Source organism: Indicator indicator, chromosome Z, assembly GCF_027791375.1.
Source record: "Indicator indicator isolate 239-I01 chromosome Z, UM_Iind_1.1, whole genome shotgun sequence".
Taxonomy (NCBI): domain Eukaryota; kingdom Metazoa; phylum Chordata; class Aves; order Piciformes; family Indicatoridae; genus Indicator; species Indicator indicator.
In genome coordinates, this window is record NC_072053.1 from 32,272,479 (window position 1) to 32,291,420 (window position 18,942).

General features: G+C 41.3%; 1 protein-coding gene across 1 annotated transcript in view; it reads left to right on the forward strand.

Moving 5' to 3' along the window:
• Positions 1-18,942, forward strand: part of MAST4 (microtubule associated serine/threonine kinase family member 4) — a 341,770-nt gene that overhangs the window by 318,234 nt on the left and 4,594 nt on the right. The window contains exons 22-30 of the mRNA XM_054397478.1: positions 5,363-5,485; positions 5,731-5,843; positions 7,729-7,856; positions 7,960-8,192; positions 10,958-11,158; positions 15,188-15,417; positions 16,799-16,921; positions 18,085-18,221; positions 18,543-18,724. Coding sequence (XP_054253453.1) covers positions 5,363-5,485; positions 5,731-5,843; positions 7,729-7,856; positions 7,960-8,192; positions 10,958-11,158; positions 15,188-15,417; positions 16,799-16,921; positions 18,085-18,221; positions 18,543-18,724 — 1,470 coding nt within the window. The remainder of the gene's footprint in view (positions 1-5,362; positions 5,486-5,730; positions 5,844-7,728; positions 7,857-7,959; positions 8,193-10,957; positions 11,159-15,187; positions 15,418-16,798; positions 16,922-18,084; positions 18,222-18,542; positions 18,725-18,942) is intronic.

Sequence of the window (18,942 nt, forward strand, 5' to 3'; positions counted from 1 at the left end):
GCTGTTTGGCAGATTGACATGCCCACCCAACTTCATGATGTCTGCAACATCAACAGCCTTTCCCTTATCCATCAGGCAGGTCGTCTTGTCATGGAAAGAGATCAGATTGGTCAAACAAGACTTGCCCTTTATAAGCCCATATTGCCTGGGCCCAACTGTCTGCTTGTCCCACGTGTGATGTCCTTCATGGTGATCTGTTCCATGACCTTTTCCAGAATGCAGGTCAGACTGACAGGCCTGTGGTTTCCCAGGTCTTCCTTCTGGCCCTTCATGTATATGGACATCACATTTGCTAACCTGCAGTCCACCAGGACCTCACCAGTTAGCCAGGACTGCTGAAAGAATATATGGAGACTGGCTTGGTAATCTCTTCTGCCAGCTTCTTCAGGAGTCTTGGATGGATCCCATCTGGACCCATAGACTTGTGTGCACCTAAATGGTGTAGCAGGTTGCAAACTATTTCTGCTTGGAGCATAGGGGCCTCATTCCCTTCTGTTTCCTGGTCTACCAGCACAGGCTGGCTACCCAGAGAACAACTACTCTTTCTGCTAAAGACTGAGGACAGGAAGACGTTGAATGCCTCAGCTTTTTCCTCATCCTTTGTCACTATGTTTCCTCCTGTGTCCGTTGAAGGCTGGAGATTCTCCTTCTCTCTCCTGCCATTGATGTATTTACAAAAACACTTTTAGTATCTTTCAGCAGTAGCCAGATTAAATTTGAGCTGGGCTTCAGCCCTTCTGATTTTCTCCCTGCAGCGTTTCACCACATCTTTATAGTCCACTTGAATGGCCTGTCCCTTCTTCCAAAGGCTATAAACTCTCCTCTTGTTCCTGAGCCCCAGCCAAAGTTCTCTATTCAGCCATACGGGTCTCCTTGCTCACTGGCTCATCTTGCAGGACCTGAGAACGGCCTGTTCCTGTGCCTTTAAGTTTTCCTTCTTAGAGAGTTCCTCAACTCCTTTGCCCTGCAGGATGTCTTGGCAGGATTCTGTCAGTCTCCTGAAAAGGCCACATCTGCCCTATGGAAGTCCAAGGTGGCTGTTCTTCCATGCCCCCTCCTTACTTCCCTGGGAATTGAGAATGCTATCATTTTGTGGTTAGCATTCCCAAGATATCTTGCAACCATTACATCCCCCACAAGTCCTTCCCTATTAACAAGCAACAGATCCAGGAGGGCTCCTTTCCTAGTTGTCTCCTTCACCAGCTGTATTAGGAAGTTATCTTCAGTGCATTCAAGGAACCTGTGGTTCCCTCTTTGCAATATTGTATTGCTAGCAGACCTTAGGGAAGATGAAACCCCCCACCAGAACAAGAGGTAGCAATTGTGAAGCCTCTCACAGCTGCTTTCAGGGTGCTTCACCAGTCTCATCATCCTGATTTGGGTGGTCTGTAACAGACTTCCACCATGGTATCTGCCTTAATCTGCCTTCCCCTTGATTTTTATCCATAGATATTCAATCCTATCTCCACCATCACTAAGCATTAGGCATCAAGGGCAACCCCACCACCTCTCCTTCCTTGCCTATCCCTTCTGAAGAGTTAGTATCCCCAAGATCCTTTTCCCCCTTTGTATAGCCTTCCCTACCTGTCACCAGCAGGTCCAGTTTCTTGTACCGTAACCCATGGTCAAAGAATCCAGTCCTTCCAGTGACACCACTCACAAAGACAGACACTGGTTTGCTGGCTCCTCCTGTTTCTATCTTCATCATTGCCTGGAGCTGGGGGAGTGGAGGAGAACACAACTTGAGTCCTGATCCCTTCAGGATCCCTTCAGGTTCCTGAAGTCCTTCTTCATTGCCCTAGAGCTTCCCATGGTTACCTCATCACTTCTCAGCTGAAAGGTCATTAGTGAGTAGTAATCAGAGGGCTGTACCACAGTAGGAAGTCTCTTTTTTACATCTGTGATGCCGGCTCCAGGAAGACAGCAAAGTTCCCTGAAAAGCAGGTCTGGCTGGCATAATGGCCCTTCCACACCTTTCCAAAGTGAGTCACCTTATGACTATGACCCAGGTTTTTTTTTCCTAGGAACAGTCAGCCTGTGTAGGCAAAGGAAACCACTGTACGTTTGTACAGCAGAGTTTATTTGTTGAAGCAGTCTTTATTTGGGAATTCAGTAGTGAAGAATATTGCATATGTCCCCTAGTTAGTGACTGCCATCCCACCAGGCAAAGCACTATGTAAATACAGCAGAAAAGGCCTCCTGCTTAAAAGAAGTTTGAATATAAAGGTATAGTCTTATTTTTAGTGAATCTTGTATGCCATGAATATAAATACACTGGAGTTACTAAGGAGAACAAGTGGCAGATTGAGTCAACATGAGAGTGTTTGGAAAACTGCTGGCAAAACTGAGTCCAGCGATCCCATTGTACTACATATTTTTAGAAATAACATTAAAAAGGAGCGTTAGGAATCACTTCATTACTGGCCTTATCACAGCCACTTAAGGAGAACATGAGTAAAACCAGACCCCAAGTACTATTGATGTGATCCCAAATGACAGGTCTTCATTTTGGGACATGATGACATGACTGAGATGAGTGAACTGCATGACCCTTGCTCTCTCAGTGTCTAGGATCTGTGTGAACAGTCCTTAGACTTCACTGTAGTTGATGGTCTGGAGTAAGCAACATCCAGTAAAGTTTCTTGTTCTCCTTTGCTTCAAGTTGGACAAGTTAGACCAGGGAGGTGTCACGCCTCAGTCAGTTTCTTTGAATACTGCTTGCTTCATCTGCTGCAAAGGACACCACTGACAACGCCAAAATGAAGAGCTACAACTAGTCCCATTCCATTTTTTTAAAGTATACTCCTTTCAGGCATAGTCATTTCATTGCCAGAATGTTTTTTTTTTCCTGGTAAACAGTGTGTGTTTGAGACTGTGACCACTATGAGAGGCTGGATAAGAAGTAGGTTGCAAATTCTGCCTATTTTGCTACAGGTGATTAAGAAAATAATTTGGCTGAAGTGTGCGTGGCTTAGCTGCTGTAATGGTCAGTGTTGCCATGTGAAGCATCTGTGCTGCTCATTTATGGGCTCATTGCATTCACTGTTCATGGTCTCTGGAGAGCTGGCAGTCTGAAGAAGGAAATGGCACAGCCATTTCTTTGAAGCACAGAGGGGTGTTCAGAAATGGCAACAAAGTTTGTTTGTTTTTTAAAGTGTCAGAACCAACTCACAGAAATGGAGTCTGCAGTGTGACAGGTCCCATGGGAGCACTAGAAAACATCAGAGTTCACCACAGGCTACACAATGCAGTTCAAATGACAGCACTATCTATTTAATACATGTTAGCTAGCTGCGTAACACTTCATGAAAATTGTAATTATGTATTTGCTCAGGGGGCCTTGAGTGGCGTAGTCATAATCCAGCTGATGGGAGATAGATGTTATACTTGTATTGAAGAAGAAAAGTCACAGAAAAAAAGACCTCTCTGTTGAAATGTGTGATACCAATCAAGAATTACACATTTTAGATGTGATATCCCATTACTGTACTCTGAGAATCAAAGTCCACTTCTTGGCTAGTGACTTACAATGAGATTTTGGCTTCTTTTCAGAAGAGTTGGCTATAAGAGCTTTTTCCTGGTGCAGTCAGAAATCTTGATACTGATTTGGAGGCAGTACTAGGGACTTCACACTTTTTGTATGGCTTTCTCCTGACTTAACTTTGACAGGGAAGTTTACATGCTGTATTAACGTGGTGGGTTAACCTTGGCTGGTCAATAGCTGCCCACCAGACTACCTCTGTCACTCTCTACCCTCAACAGGGCAGGGGAAAAAAATACAATAAAAGATTTGTGGGTCAGAATAAGGACAATGAGTGCACTTGGCAGTTACCACTTGGAGCTAAACACAAGACTCAACTCAGGGAAATTTATTGTCATTTAACAACAGAGTAGGATAATGAAAAATAAAAACTAAATATTAAAGCACCTTCTTCCCACCCCTCCCTTCTTCATGGGTTCAACTTCACTCGCTGTTTCTCTACTTCTTCCCCATAAGTAGCACAGGTGACCAAGAGTGGGGACTGCAATCGTTTCATTACATGTAACTTCTGCTGCTCCTTCCTCTTCACACTCTTCCTCTGCTCTGCTGTAGGGTCTCTCCCATGGGAGATAGCTCTCTACAAACTTCTCCAACATGAGTTCTGCTCTGAGTCCTTTCTGCTAAGTACAGTCTTTAATAGGAGCAACTTCTCTAGCATGCGTTCCCCATGTGTTCACAAGTCCTGCCAATGAATCTGCCTCACCATGGGCTCCTCTCCATGGGTCTTCCCATAGAGTCACGGTTTCCTTTGGGTATATACCCACTCCAGCAAGCAGTTGTGTATAGAGTGCAAGTGGGTATCTGTAGCATGTGCTGCAGATGTACAGCCTGCCTCACCATGGTCTTCTGCCTGGGCTGCAAGGGAATCTGCTCTGACACATGAAGCACCTCCTTCCCCCTTCTTAACTGACCTTCATGTCTGCAAGAGTTGTTTCCCCCAGATATTTTCACTCTTCTCTCCCAGATGCTGCTGTGGAGTAGGTTTTTTTACCCTTTTAAAAACAATTTATCACAAAGGTGCCAGCTACCACATCACTCAGAGCCAACTGACATTGTCTCTATGGAGGCAGCTTCTGGCATCTTTTCACAGAAGCCACCCCTGCAGCCTCACTACCACCAAAATTATGCCACATACATCCAATACAATCAAGCTATCAGTATATCCTGCTGCAGAAGATTACCTGTTTAGTTTTTAGTATTAAATCTGTTTATTAATAACATCCTTGCCCACCCCTACAGAGCAAATATTCCAGTATTTCATTGTGTTCTTACAGTTCTTTCTTCACTTGAAGATAGTGTAGTTGTTTAACAACTAGGTTGTAACCAATAAGAAGATAAATCCTATGGTACTTTCTATGGAGTTATACTCCCATAAAACACCAAAAGGAGCTCCTGCTCAGCAATGGTATTTACACTGAGCAGCATCTGAAAATCATTCTTCATAGCTTTCTAACTTCTACTCACTCATATAGTGCACATCTTTATATTTCTATGACTACTGCTATATCTGATGCTTCTGGCTAATGTGCAGCCAACACGATAGTAATGAGTATATCCAGAAAACCAAAAATCTTTAAAAGAGGAAGATGATAAAGCAGTGACACCAATGTTAAAGAAATGGTAACAACAAAATGGGGACAGGGAGGTGCTTTAACGTATTTAGGAAATTCTAGTGAAAATGGGTAGTAGATGTTCCTGTCTATGTAGACTGATGACTATACCTTTGTGTAATAGTAAGCCTTTTTTGGTGAGGGGTTCGGTTGAATGCTGTGTCAGTGGGTTTGGTATCATCTGCTAAGTGTTTTACTCTGGCTCCCCCAGGTGGTACCTATGAAGTAAAGCAGCACAAGTTCTTCAGGAGCCTTGACTGGAATGGTCTGTTACGGCAGAAAGCAGAATTTATTCCTCAGCTGGAGTCTGAAGATGACACAAGTTATTTTGACAGTAGGTGTTTGATGGTATTAAAAAAATATGTGATCAACAGCTTGTCTAAATAATTATTGCCTTTAAGTTTCTTCATTGCTTTGAAAATCTCTGTTGTCAGAACTACTGGCAGCTTGCAATTTCACTGTTGGTTTAACATTTCAGAATAAATTATCTTATGAGTAAAATTACCCTTTCAGATGACGTAAAGCTTGATACCTATTGTTCCTGATAAATCCAAATAGTTTTGTTTCCCTCGTCTGTAGCTCGTTCTGAGAAATACCACCATATGGAAACTGAGGAGGAAGATGATACCAATGATGAAGATTTTAATTTGGAGATCAGACAGTTTTCCTCCTGCTCACACAGATTTTCCAAAGTAAGTAAAAATTTCTGTATTGTTAGTATGTGTCATTGCATAATAATTTTGTTCACATAAAATTTTGTAGAGTTTGGAGATGTTAGATATGAAAGAGATGTATAAGGCATTGTTTCTTCAGGAAATGGTAGCTGAAATTGAGCAAGAATGAAATTAATGCCATTAAATCAAAACATGGGAAGATTCTGCAGAAAAGTTTTCTTGAAACCTTAAGAAGGTAATAGAAAGTTATATAAACAGATCGGTGTTTTTTTGCAGAGAATTCATAATAGCATAAGAGAAGGTTTAGGGAACTGTACTCTTAAATGCTGATGGATGTTCCTTATATTGGTTTCATTGTATGTAGTTTGCACGTTGCTCCAGACATGTCATGGATGCCTTTGAGATGATGACATAACAAAGATTACAGTTCTAACCTATAGTAGCTATTAATGAAATTACATGAGACTGAAGGGAGAAAGCAAAGCAGTGGTTAGCCTTTGACTTGGTCATGAAGAGAAGTGGATTTGCAGGGAGTGATTTGAATGCTGTGAATTGAAGGTGAAACTGACTATCCAAAGAGTAGTGTACATTAGTGGTTGAGAGCTAATTACTGCTGGACAAGGGAAGCCAGTGGAAACAGAGTGGAATACTGAGGAAATACTGTGGAGTATGAATTGTCAGTAAATAAAGGAAATGGAATGCTGAATGAGCATGCTTTTAGTCTTAGCATAGTATCCAGCAGTGATTTTCAAAAGATTTCTATTTGAAAAAATTTCTTTCACCTACTTTAGGAACTGTTTAAAGGTATTTGGAAACTCTGTGTTTGTATCTTGTTTGTCCGTGGTTATGCTTTAAGGAGCTAATGGCATTCATCATAGTTCTGCAGGACCGAATATATATTGTATCTGTGATAGCAAGGAAGAGCAGAGATAGGAATTGTAGATGTAGTTATCCACACTCTACATTAAAAGCCTTATTTTGGCTTTGTGGTATTGTTTCCAATTTAGATACTGGACAAGAGGCAGTAGGCACAAAATGAAACACCAAGTTCAGTCTGGGGACAAAAAGCCACTTTTTTACTGTGAGGGTGATTGAGCAGTGGCACAGGTCCAGAGCGGTTGTGAGTTTTCCATCCTTGGAGGTCTACATGGACATGGGCTTGAGTAATCAGCTATAGGTGACCCTGGTTTGGCAGAGGCATTGGACAACATGACCTGCAGAGGTCTCTTCCAACCTCATTCTGTGACTCCATGGACTTCTGTCCTTTTGAAAGCTCTGTAGCACAGTAATAGTTCGATTTGTTAATGTTGGCATCATTGCATCTCTCTGCCTTTCAGGCTGTGGAATATACAGCTGACAATTTCTGTGTGCTTTTGTCAGATAAGCAAACAATAGACTTCCAGTGATCAGAGTTTTTTTTCTAAATCCTTTAGGCAAGTAATTATTCTTAACTTCAAAGTAAATTCAGCTTAATTTTTCTACTTTTCCACAGAGTAGATATAGTTAGGGCTTTAATACCTTAATTGACTTTATCATTTTGAATTAATCCAAGATGTGCATTAATTCTGTGACCTAAAGACCCCAAGGCTATGAATTTTGTTTGTACTCTTTTGGTTCACATGGCAAAATGGAGAGAAAGCTCATTAGTTCATAATGAGGTATTATTTCTGATCCTATACCTGAAGAGCCAAGAACAGAATTAGGGAAAAGCATTTTAAGAACACAAACTCTTGGAAATTTAAAAAGCCACAAGCAGTTTGAAGTGTACACTTTGAAATATTGTATAAGCGTCTAGAACATGCAGAATAGAACCTGAAATCTGGTTTTCTGCTTATCTTTTTATATCAAATATGTCAGTGATGATTTGGGGTTTTGTGTGTTTCTGGTTTTCTGTTTGTAATAGGTTTTTAGTAGCATAGATCGAGTCACTCAGACACAGGGTGAAGAAAAAGAAGATGCAGGAGACAAAACAAAAAGTGTAACATTGCCTTCTATGGAATCTTTAAGATGGAGTTCAGAATTTTCTGAAATGTAAGTAAAAAGAGGTGCTGGAAGTGGCACACATCCTGCTTGGCAGGTAGCAGGCCTTCTTATCTCAATGACTGCATGAGAGTTTGTTCTTTTTTAAATGCAGACAACAAGTATCTACATCCATTTCCTCTGACACTGAATGTAGCAGGCAGCCATGCAGTTCGGGTTTGCTTCCTAAGTTGGCCATATCAGCAGAAGGAGAACAGGATGATTCCATAAGCCTAGTGGAACCCCAGGAAGAACAGGAAAAGCCTGTGTTTGTGAGCGAGGAAATAGTGCAAGATGAACCTGAAGTAACCACTCCAGCAAGTAGCATCAGCAGTTCCACATTGTCAGGTAATTTGCAATGGGTCTCTTGACTGATGACATTAGAGGCAGTTGTGAATTTGTCTTTGTAATGTCATTTATGGATTTAGGCATCCTGGATTTCAGAAAAGCTATTCCAAGAAGGGTCTGGTTTGGGCTCCAGATCAAGCTGTTAAAATCTCATGGAAAGTGTGTATGGGAAAGTTTTCAGAGTTTTTGGAAATGCCATCATTTGGTGTGGTTCAACTGATGCTTAACAGGCTGCCAAGCAAGTGAATAAAATAACATCTTCAGCATAGAGCCTTTGCAGGATTCTTCCGTGAAGAAAAGGAGTCCTAGATCCCCTGAGCATGTAAAGCACTATTTTTATTTCTTCCCTAGCTGAAGTTGGTGATCTCTTGATTGATCATGAATTGCTGAAGCAATCCCAGCTCATCTGTGTCGCTGTTTTCTAACAGTCTGAGCTGCACCATTGTGTGTTTTTAATTAAGACATCTTAATGTCTTTTAAGAATTGCCAGGGTTATCTTTGACTTGCAGAAGTGATGTTTGTCATTTGGAATCTGGTAGGGAGTGTTGTGGACCATTCCTTACTCAATTTTTGCGTCCCTCTCCCAAGTCAAGTATTTACATGCATTTCAGTGACACCCAGGGCCCTGGTTTCTCACTTTGTGCTTTCAGAGGACAGTTTTGTATAACTGTTGGAAGACCTAATACAGATCTAAGCCTGTATCAGCAGTGTGCACATACAGGTTCTAGATAGCTTCTCTACGCATTTACCTTTTGTACCTCACTGAGTTTTCTGAAAATACCCCTGTCTGTTTGCATACCCCTTATACTCTGCTTTTTACTCTCCCTTCTTCCTCCCCATTTCTGAGAAAATAAATTTCCTCAGGGTCATCCAGCTGTATGACCATTTCCGTTCCCTTCTCTTTTTCAAAAGCTTGGTTGTGCTGTATCCCAAGTCTTGCTTACTACCACTAGCCTATGTTATGGTGTTGGCATTAATACAGTAATAACAGTGATAACTCAAAGTGTCTGATCCTCTTCTACCATTTATAATTACACATAAGAGGTATTCCAGTTTTCTGTGGTCCATTATCAACAGGATAGTCAGTGAACTGAAAGGATTACTAGGATTTACTGCTGTGTTTTTAAACAGATGAACTATGCTTGGTGCACATTTCATGAGGTCATGGGTCTTTGAAAGAAATATTGTGCAGGTTGTTCACATGGCACAAGGCCTTTATGTATGGGGTTTTTTCTCATTGGTTGAAACATTGTCCCAGCTCCATTCAATACTGTGAATGTTGACAAGCGGAGTCCCTCAGGGCTCAGTCCTGGGACCAGTCTTGTTCAACATCTTCGTCGGTGACATGGACAGTGGCACTGAGTGCACCCTCAGCAAGTTTGCTGATGACACCAAGCTGTGTGGTGCAGCAGACACGCTGGAGGGAAGGGATGGCATCCAGAGGGATCTTGACAGGCTGGAGAGGTGGGCACAAGCCAACCTCATGAGGTTCAACAAGGCCAAGTGCAGGGTCCTGCATCTGGGTCGAGGCAATCCCAAGCACAAATCCAGGGCAGGGACTGGCTGGAGAGCAGCCCTGAGGAGAGGGACTTGGGGGTGCTGGTGGATGAGAAGCTCAACATGAGCTGTGAATGTGCACTTGCAGCCCAGAAAGCCAACCAGATCCTGGGCTGCATCAAGAGAAGTGTGGCCAGCAGGTCAAGGGAGGTGATTCTCCCCCTCTACTCGGCTCTGCTGAGACCCCACCTGGAGTACTGCATCCAGTTCTGGAGGCCCCATTACAAGAGGGATATGGACATGCTGGAACGTGTCCAGAAAAGGGCCACCAGGATGATGAGAGGGCTGGAGCACCTCTGCTATGAGGACAGACTGAAAGAGTTGGGGCTGTTCAGTCTGAAGAAGAGAAGGCTCTGAGGTGACCTTATTGTGGTCTTCCAGTATCTGAAGGGGGCCTACAAGAAAGCTGGGGAGGGACTTTTTAGGCTATCACGTAGTGATAGGAGCAGGGAGAATGGAATAAAGCTGGAAGTGGGGAGATTCAGGCTGGACATGAGGAAGAAGTTCTTCCTCATGAGAGTGGTGAGAGCCTGGAATGGGTTGTCCAGGGAGGTGGTTGAGGCCCCATCCCTGGAAGTGTTTAAGGCCAGGCTGGATGAGGCTCTGGCCAGCCTGATGTAGTGTGAGGTGTCCCTGGCATGTCCATGGCAGGGGGGTTGGAACTAGATGATCCTTGTGGTCCCTTCCAACCCTGACTGATTCTATGATTCTATGTTCGTTACCTATGCTAGAACAATACCAATATGGTTCTAATGTTGAGTTTATTGATGCCAGGTGTCTTTCTCCTCTGTGGGAGAAAAGGATCCACAGAATAAAATCAAAAGATAACAATTAAAAATAAAATTATGTGTAGTGTTCTAATGATGCTGGAAAATTTTTTAAGCTGATAGCAACTTACATAGGATTGAAGCCTTTCGTTTACTTTAGGACTTTACATGAAAAATAAATGTATGATTAAATTCTCCAAGGTGAGTGTTGAATGTTGATATACCAACTTGCTTCAGCTTTTGTCTCTTTAGCCAGTGGCCACAAAAAACTGTTGCTTCAATAATTCTGTTACTATCTATGCATTCTGTAAGCCTGGAAGAATTTTTTGTATTTTCATGTTGTTTTATGAACGTGCTAATTAAAAGAAAAAGTCTTGTATCACAACTGTACCATTTCCTCTCTCCTCCTCTCAATGTGTTTATTCCTTCTTCTTTGTACAGTTGGCAGTTTTTCAGAGCACTTAGATCAAGTAAATGGGAGAAGTGAGAGTGTGGATGGCACAGATAACTCCTCGAAGCCACCCAGTGAAGTTGCATCACACATGGCTCGTCAGCGATTAGAAAGCACAGAGAAAAAGATCATCTCTGGAAAAGTCACAAAGTCGCTTTCTGCAAGTGCTTTGTCTCTCATGATCCCAGGAGGTAGAGATAAATCTTTTTGTTTGAAGTGTTATGATTTAATGCAAGCTTGATGTTTTATGATGTAAGTGCAAGAAGAAGAAAAGTCCAGAATGGGTTCTTTGTCACACTTTTCTGCTTCTCTTGTTCACATGTGTTAATAGATGGTGCAGTCTTGTCAGTGAGTTACAGTGGTCACATTACAGCAGAGGGACCTTCTGTGACAAAACAAAAACGTATTTTAGTAGTGACTACTTTGTTTTTAACTGCATGCAGGCTTCAGTCCTTGGCCCATCCTACAGTAGGGGTGTAACTTCACTTTTAAGTAGCTCACTATACACAGCTTGTTATAGTGTGGTGGGCTGAAATTCCCCTCCCACAATAACAACTCCAGACTAGCTCAGTTTGGAAGCAAAAGAAGCTATATTTACAGGAAAAACTACAATCTATAATGAAACACAATGAATATGTACAAATATACACTATTTACAACATTTACAAATATAATTAACAGAAAACCACAACGAAGTTCCCCTGGCCCCAGAGGGGCCCTGCCTCTTCCCACCAGAACCCTCTGGCAGAAGGGGCATTCCTTGTGAGAAGAAATTAAAGGTATAGCCTTAAAACCACCACACGGCTATAGGAATGACTGTTTGTTACAGTATCACATTAAGCTCGACTAGTTCTCTCCCATCTTCATTAAGGAAATGTCCCATAAGGAGAGAAGTATCACAAGAGTAGAGGCAGCATGCAGGTTGCAGTTTGTTCTACATTGACTTAAACTGAGTTCTTGAAATTTGAAGCCAGAAATACTATTATAAATGGAAATATAACCAGTGAGTGTTCTCAGATGGGGCTTTACTTTTTAATGGTGTTCAGCATCAAATTCTAAATATCATAAACTTTGAGGGATTTTTTCCATAATTGGGATTGCATGCTGGGAATATGCTGCTTTTAGACCCTGGGTATAGTACTTGTGTGTGTGCTGATCTGACAAAATAACCCTGAGCCTGTTCGAGGTGGCTTTGGTAGTAACTTCAGCAGGTTGCTTTGAGTCCTGAAGCTAATGGAGAATTGTAAAGTGTTGAAGAGTTGGTTATGGCTTTCCTTTTAGACTGCACTTTCAGAAGTGGGTGGAGCACTTGATGGATAAGGAAATGGCTAGATGGTCACGCTCAAAGAGTTGTGGTCAGCAGCTTGATATCCAAGTGGAGACCAGTGACAAGTGGAATTCCTTAGGGATCAATAATGGGACTGATGCTCTTTAACATCGTTGTCAGCAGTATAGTTAGTGGGATTTAGTGCCCCCTCAGCAAGTTTGCCAACAGCACCAAGCTGCATGGTAGACATGCTGGAAGGAAGGAAGGCCATCTAGAAGGACCTTGACAGGCTTGCAAAATTCATGAGATTTAACAATGCCAAATTCAAGGTCCGGAACATGGTATTGTCCCAAGTGAAATACAGGTGAGATGATGAGTGGATTGAGATAAGCCCTGCAAAGAAGGACTTGGGGGTTTGGCAGATGAAAGACTGAATATGAGCCAGCAGCATGCACTTACAGAACAGAAAGCCAGTTGTATCTTGGGTTGCCTCAGAACAAGTGTGGCCAGCAGGACAAGGGTGAGGACAACAGAGGACAATGCCCTCTGCTCTGATGACACCCTAGATGGAGTATGGTGCTCAGCTCTGGGGCCCCCAGAGTAATTTAAAAAAGATGTGGACCTGCTTCAGTGAGTCTAGAGGAGGGCTTGAAGAGGAAGCTGAAGCATCTCTGCTCTGAGGTCAGACTGAGAGAACTGGGGTTTCTTCAGTTTGAAGAGGAGAAGGCTCTGAGCACACTTTATTATATCCTTCCAGGACTGACAGGAAAGAAGGGGAGGGACTTTGCAAGGGAATGTAGTGATAGGACTGAGAGGGAATGGTTTCAAGATGAAAGAGGGTAGATTTTAGATTAGACATTAGGAAGAAACTCTTTGCCATGAGGGTGATGAGACACTGGAACAGATTGCCCAGGGAAGTCATGGGTGCCCCCTGCCTGGAAGAGTTCAAGATCAATTTGAAGGGGACTTTGAGGAACCTGATCCAGTGGAAGTCGTTCCTGCCCATGGCAGAGGGGTTAGAACTAGGTGATCTTTATGGTCCCTTCCAACCCAAACCACTCTATTGTTTGCCTGTCTTCGGGTTGAAAAAAAGTGTCCTATGCCCTCCTTGGTGAGGGGGGTTGGTGAGGAAACACTGTGCTACTGTGTTTCGGAGTCTTTGAAGAGGAGAAAGACCTGTATGATCCCTATTACTGCAGGAAATTCTGATTTAACTGATGCTTTCTACCTTCTTCACAGTTTAAAGAACAGTTCCTACACAGTATCTTTCATGACAGCTACTAATCATGACATGTCAAGAGGAAAATGTTGATCCTTAGTTAAAGAGGTGTATTTTGCCTCTGCTTGAATGAGGACAACTAGGTGACAATGAGAAGCATTTCTGTAATGCTCTCTGAACATGAACAATCTTTCTCACAAACTACATGAGAAGGACAGTAACCCTCACTGAAACTGCAAGTGCCTTGCAAACACTCCAGGCTTGTTCCTTGTATAGCCCTTTTCTTCTAACTAATATTTCTCTCCCAAATGTCATGTGATTCTGGTATACCCCTGTAACAGCACCGTGGTTGTGTTTTTCTGCTGGTAGAGGGCCTGTAGTGCATGCAAATTATTGAGATTAGCTATCACAAGAGCAACATATATACACAGATAATTGCACAGCCGAGTAACACTCGAGTTATCCATCAGTTTGTATTCTAGTAGATGGATGTTGAGTAAGAATCATGAAGTGCAGAGATGATACAGGCTGAGTTTCTGTGCTTAGTAAACTACAGTTTTTTTTATAATTTCATCTTGGCTTCATTTCTATAAAATCCAAACTTAGCTTTGCCTACACTTAAAAATGTTGTCATTATATTTATAGTAAGCAAAATCTTACGTTAGTTGTACCTAATACTATCAAACAATCATACCTTACTCATATTTATCCTTAAACTACGGCAGCAGATGGCCAGTGTTCCTGACTTAAGTCGTGTAGCTGAGTCACAGGACATGTCCCACATGCAGCAGAGGGTGGAAGATCTGGGCATATGTCCGAGCCAGGGGGTAGCAGTCCCCTGGCTGTTCTGTGAGATTTCAGCATTAGGCCAGTGATACCAATCTCTGGGAGCCTCTGGTGACTCACATCCAAGGAGTAGCACCTCTGCAGTCAAAGCATATCTACACTCACATGACATGGCTTGACAAGGACACCAAACCTGGAATCTCTCTGAGCTGCATTACTTTGCAGAGCTGTCACCCTATTACAATTACCGAAGTGTATTTTGTGCTGCTGCAGTTGTGTTTTCCTTTGCACGAGTATGAGAACATAGTGCTTTCAGAACAATGAAGCAAAACAAAGCAGCAGTTGGTTCTGTTGCAACAAATTCTTGCATGATGTAGCAGGAGGTAGAAATGGAGGCTTGGTACAAGCATTAAATTACTGTCCTATGTAACAACTAGATACTGTAGTTTAACTACAGTAGTCTTTATCTGCATATGTAACTGGAAGCAAAAAAAAAAGCTAGTGCTTTGTTTAGCACTGCTGGATGATTTTGAGGATGGTTTTATGGGTAGTCTCAATAACATCAAATGCCAAAGTCTGGAGTTTTTGGGGGTTTTTTTGGTTGGTTGGTTTGGATGTTGTTTTTTTTTTGGGGGGGAGGGTGTTGGTTTTGAGTGTTGGGAAGAGGAGTGAGTATCATTCTTTTAAAGTGAGCAATGAGTGTGTTTCCTGTCTAAAAGGCAAAATCAGTCTACATCTAAAAAGTTAACCTTTGCGTTAATACTGGGAAATTAATTTAGTTCAAGTATCACTAAGATACCCACTAATTGAGGAGAAGAGCATGCTCATGCAAAGACAATTACATATTTTTACACAAAGGTGTTCATAAAATCAAGCAGATCCCTATTCTGTATCTGTATTGGTATGTGCTCAGAATGTACTCTAATAGGCAGATTATTTTTCTTCCAGATGTGTTTGGTGTTTCTCCTTTGGGAAGTCCTATGTCTCCCCATTCCCTATCATCTGATCCATCATCCTCCCGAGATTCGTCTCCCAGCCATGACTCATCAATCACTGCTGCAAATCCTCACCAACCAATAGTAATTCACAGTTCAGGAAAAAAGTATGGCTTCACCATCCGAGCTATCAGGGTTTATGTTGGTGACAGCAACATCTACACTGTGGACCACATTGTTTGGGTAAGATAATAGGGGTTTTGGTTATTTACAGCCACGGTACCTGTGGTATCTTAGTGTTGACAGTTACAGTGTAAATCATGATGTCATGACAGACAATTTTCTTAGAATTAAATTCATGCCTGTTCACAAGAGCAGTGTTGGCTCTAGGGACAGCACAAGCCACGTTGGGCAGAAGTGGCATTCACATGCAGCATGACCCTCTGCATGCGTCACTTTCTTTTGGCAAGCTTGGCAACCGTGAACAGCCATGTCTAAGTGCAGTGTAGTTTAGCAACCAGGGGGACAGGGGTCTGAAAAATAGGAGCTTGTAAACAGAAATTGTTGAAATATACATGTTGTTGATTCATGGTAGACAAAAGTATTTTACTAGACACAAGTAAGCTGATTGTAAGCACTAGTTTTTTTGTGTAGAAATGCATGACTCATTTGGAGTTGTGAATACCTTTTGAAGATTTTGTCACAGGAAAAGGACTGACCATTATTTATCAAAACTGACTGTTTTGATAAATAATGAATTTTTCATCCCTGATGGTCAGTACTAATTTCAGCAAGGCAGGATAAAGGAAAAGACAGCAGTTCTTGAATTCCATTGGTTATCAAACTTCTTAATTTTAAAATAATTATTCATGTAAATATATATGTATATATGTATTTACATCTATTTTATAATTGAAGTTGATAAATTATCTATATTATATAATTATACATGCATAAAGATTGTGAATGTGTGTATAAACTAAAATATTTCAATTACCTTAAAATAATTTTGCACATTTTATTACAAATATATCAAAAACTTTGAAGTTTTGTACAGCACTTTGTTTTAAATATGCATTTGTAGGTTTTGAAGTGGCAATGCTACTGATGCAGTTGTATATTACTTATTTTTCATTCATGTTGTTCATTTCTCAGACCTATTAATCCATCAAGAACACTGAGTCTGGAGAATTGAGTTCATTTAATTGATAATGGAAGAAGTAAAACCAATTATTTCTTGCCACTGGTGTAGCATCATATCAGTGAAATAAAGGGGGGAAAATGGTACAGTGCAATAAAAGTGCTTTTTTTTTTTCATTTTTTTTCCCCCCCCAAAATACTGTAGGTTTGTTTTTTGGGCTTAGCTCTGTAAGGACTGTAGGCTTCAGTAATCATTGCATGACAAGCTTTCAAAGGCTAATTTTAAAATATAATAAATTATTTAATCCATCTTCAAAATAATCTGCAAGTCAGTTTGGTTTGGTATTTCATCACTTTTGTGCTACACTGTTCCCTCTAATTGGCAGCTTGGTGAGTTTGAACCAAATTAAAACAATCCTTAACTCTATGGTGAAGTACAAAGCTTAAACAGGAGTTCATATTGTGTGTATTCTCTGATTTCCAGAATGTGGAAGAAGGAGGTGCTGCTTATCAAGCAGGTTTAAAAGCTGGAGACCTGATTACTCATATCAACGGAGAGCTAGTGCATGGTCTTGTTCATACAGAAGTCATTGAGTTGTTGCTAAAGGTACCTTTTTGGATAACTGGTGTATAAAAGCACTTGCTCTTTTTACCAAGGATTAAGAAATTTGTTGTTTTCTTCAGAGATTAGTTACTAGATTTTGTCATTGCTCAAGTACACACTCTAAGGTACTATTGCACAGATCTGAAGAAAGGTCAATGACTTCATGTATCCTGCTATGATTTTGGTATCAATGCAGTAAACTGGCACTGTTGCTGAGGTAGCCAAGGTACATTTGAGGCACTAAAACAAACAGAAGTCTCTGTTTCTGAAAAAAAATGACATTTTCAAGCACTTTTTCAGGTTTCCCTACCTTCATCAGGTAATTCAGGCTTTTGATGATAATGCTACCTCTTGTTCTCTCCTTTTAACATGAAATCAGCAAGGAAAAGTGGAAACAAAGAATACAAAATCTGTTCTTGTCTACTGTATAGGAACCTGCCTTTTATAATCTTAAGGACCAAAGAGTTTTTTGTCCTGTTTGTAGCCAGGCATGTCCCATAGAGCCTCTTTGCTTAACAACGTTCTGGTCCTGCAGTTGGACTTCTATGAATAATCTGTCAAATTTTTCAGTTCTGGAGTTTTCTGAGGTAAATTCTATTAGAAAACGACAAATTTTCTTTAAAAACAAACAAAAACAACAGCTTTTTTAATGGACAGTAGTATCTTTGTTTTTTACTGTATCTCATTATACTGCAGTTTTTATGTAATCCTTTTAGCAGAGACTAACATAGGTATTGACTGTGAATTGACTTAGATTATAAATTGTTAATAAATTTACATGCAGAGTTTTGCCTGTCAAAGGAAGTTGTCAGTGCTCAGCCACAGCTATAATTGATGGGAAATCACAATGTTTCTGTAGAAGCTTTCATCTTGACAGTTGCAGTCTTAGTCTTGTTCTCCTATCTGGCTACAGTTGTTAAAAGTTCTCTTTGTCCGGAAGCTGGAGTGGAAGTAGCTGAGGAAATGGGGCAGAGTATGGGAGTTTTCCAGTAATGGTTTATCTGACTTAAATTAGCCTGGCAGTGTCTGCATAGGGCTTCTTACACTGTCATCTCTTACTCTGGTGCTGGAGTTCTGCCTTGCTGCATTTCCATTTGTCATGTAGCTTCAATGTAAGGCAAAGCTGCTATAACTCTCACCTTAAGTTTCCTCCTCCATTTTGGCAGAGTGGTAACAAAGTCTCAGTAATGACAACCCCTTTTGAGAACACTTCGATCAAGACAGGCCCTGCCAGGCGAAACTGCTGTAGGAGCCGAATGATCAGGCGCAGTAAAAAAACGAAGAAGAAAGAGAATTTAGAGAAGTGAGTAATCTGTTTCATGACAGACAGGTTTCCTTGTGTGTCTGTATACTTAGCAATTAATTTAAAATATGAAGTTAATACAATTCTCTGTCTTGTTTTCTACATCTTTTTACATCTTTTTGTGATGGATTATCTCACTTACAGCAAATGAGTGTATTTTCTAAATTTCACGCTCTGCAGTGTGGCTTGCTTTCATGTAGTATTTAGATCTAATATTTACTTTTCTGAAGATAATGGGAGGGGGAAGCAATGTCAGCTAGTGACGATTATGTCTTCTGAGCATCTTAACTTCTGATTAATCCTTTGCTCTTGTCATACTAGGAGACGATCTCTCTTTAAAAAGCTGGCCAAGCAACCCTCTCCTCTTCTTCACACCAGTAGAAGTTTCTCTTGCCTGAACCGGTCACTTTCATCAGGGGAGAGCTTGCCTGGGTCTCCAACCCACAGCCTGTCTCCCAGATCACCTACCCCAAGCTACCGCTCTACTCCTGATTTTCCATCTGGTGAGTGCAAAGATATGGAGGGCAGAGGAAAAGGACTTGAAGTGTCTTCTACTTGTGAGCCCCTCAGATCTGTTAAACTATGCTAACAGCCATGCTAAGCTCTAACAAGCATAGTCATTGAACAGCTGGTTTCTGACTGGAAAAGAGAAAAAGAGTACTGAAAAATCAAATGTGTTTTCATTCTAGAGAAGCACCTAGAAGGGGGAATTGTCTGCTAG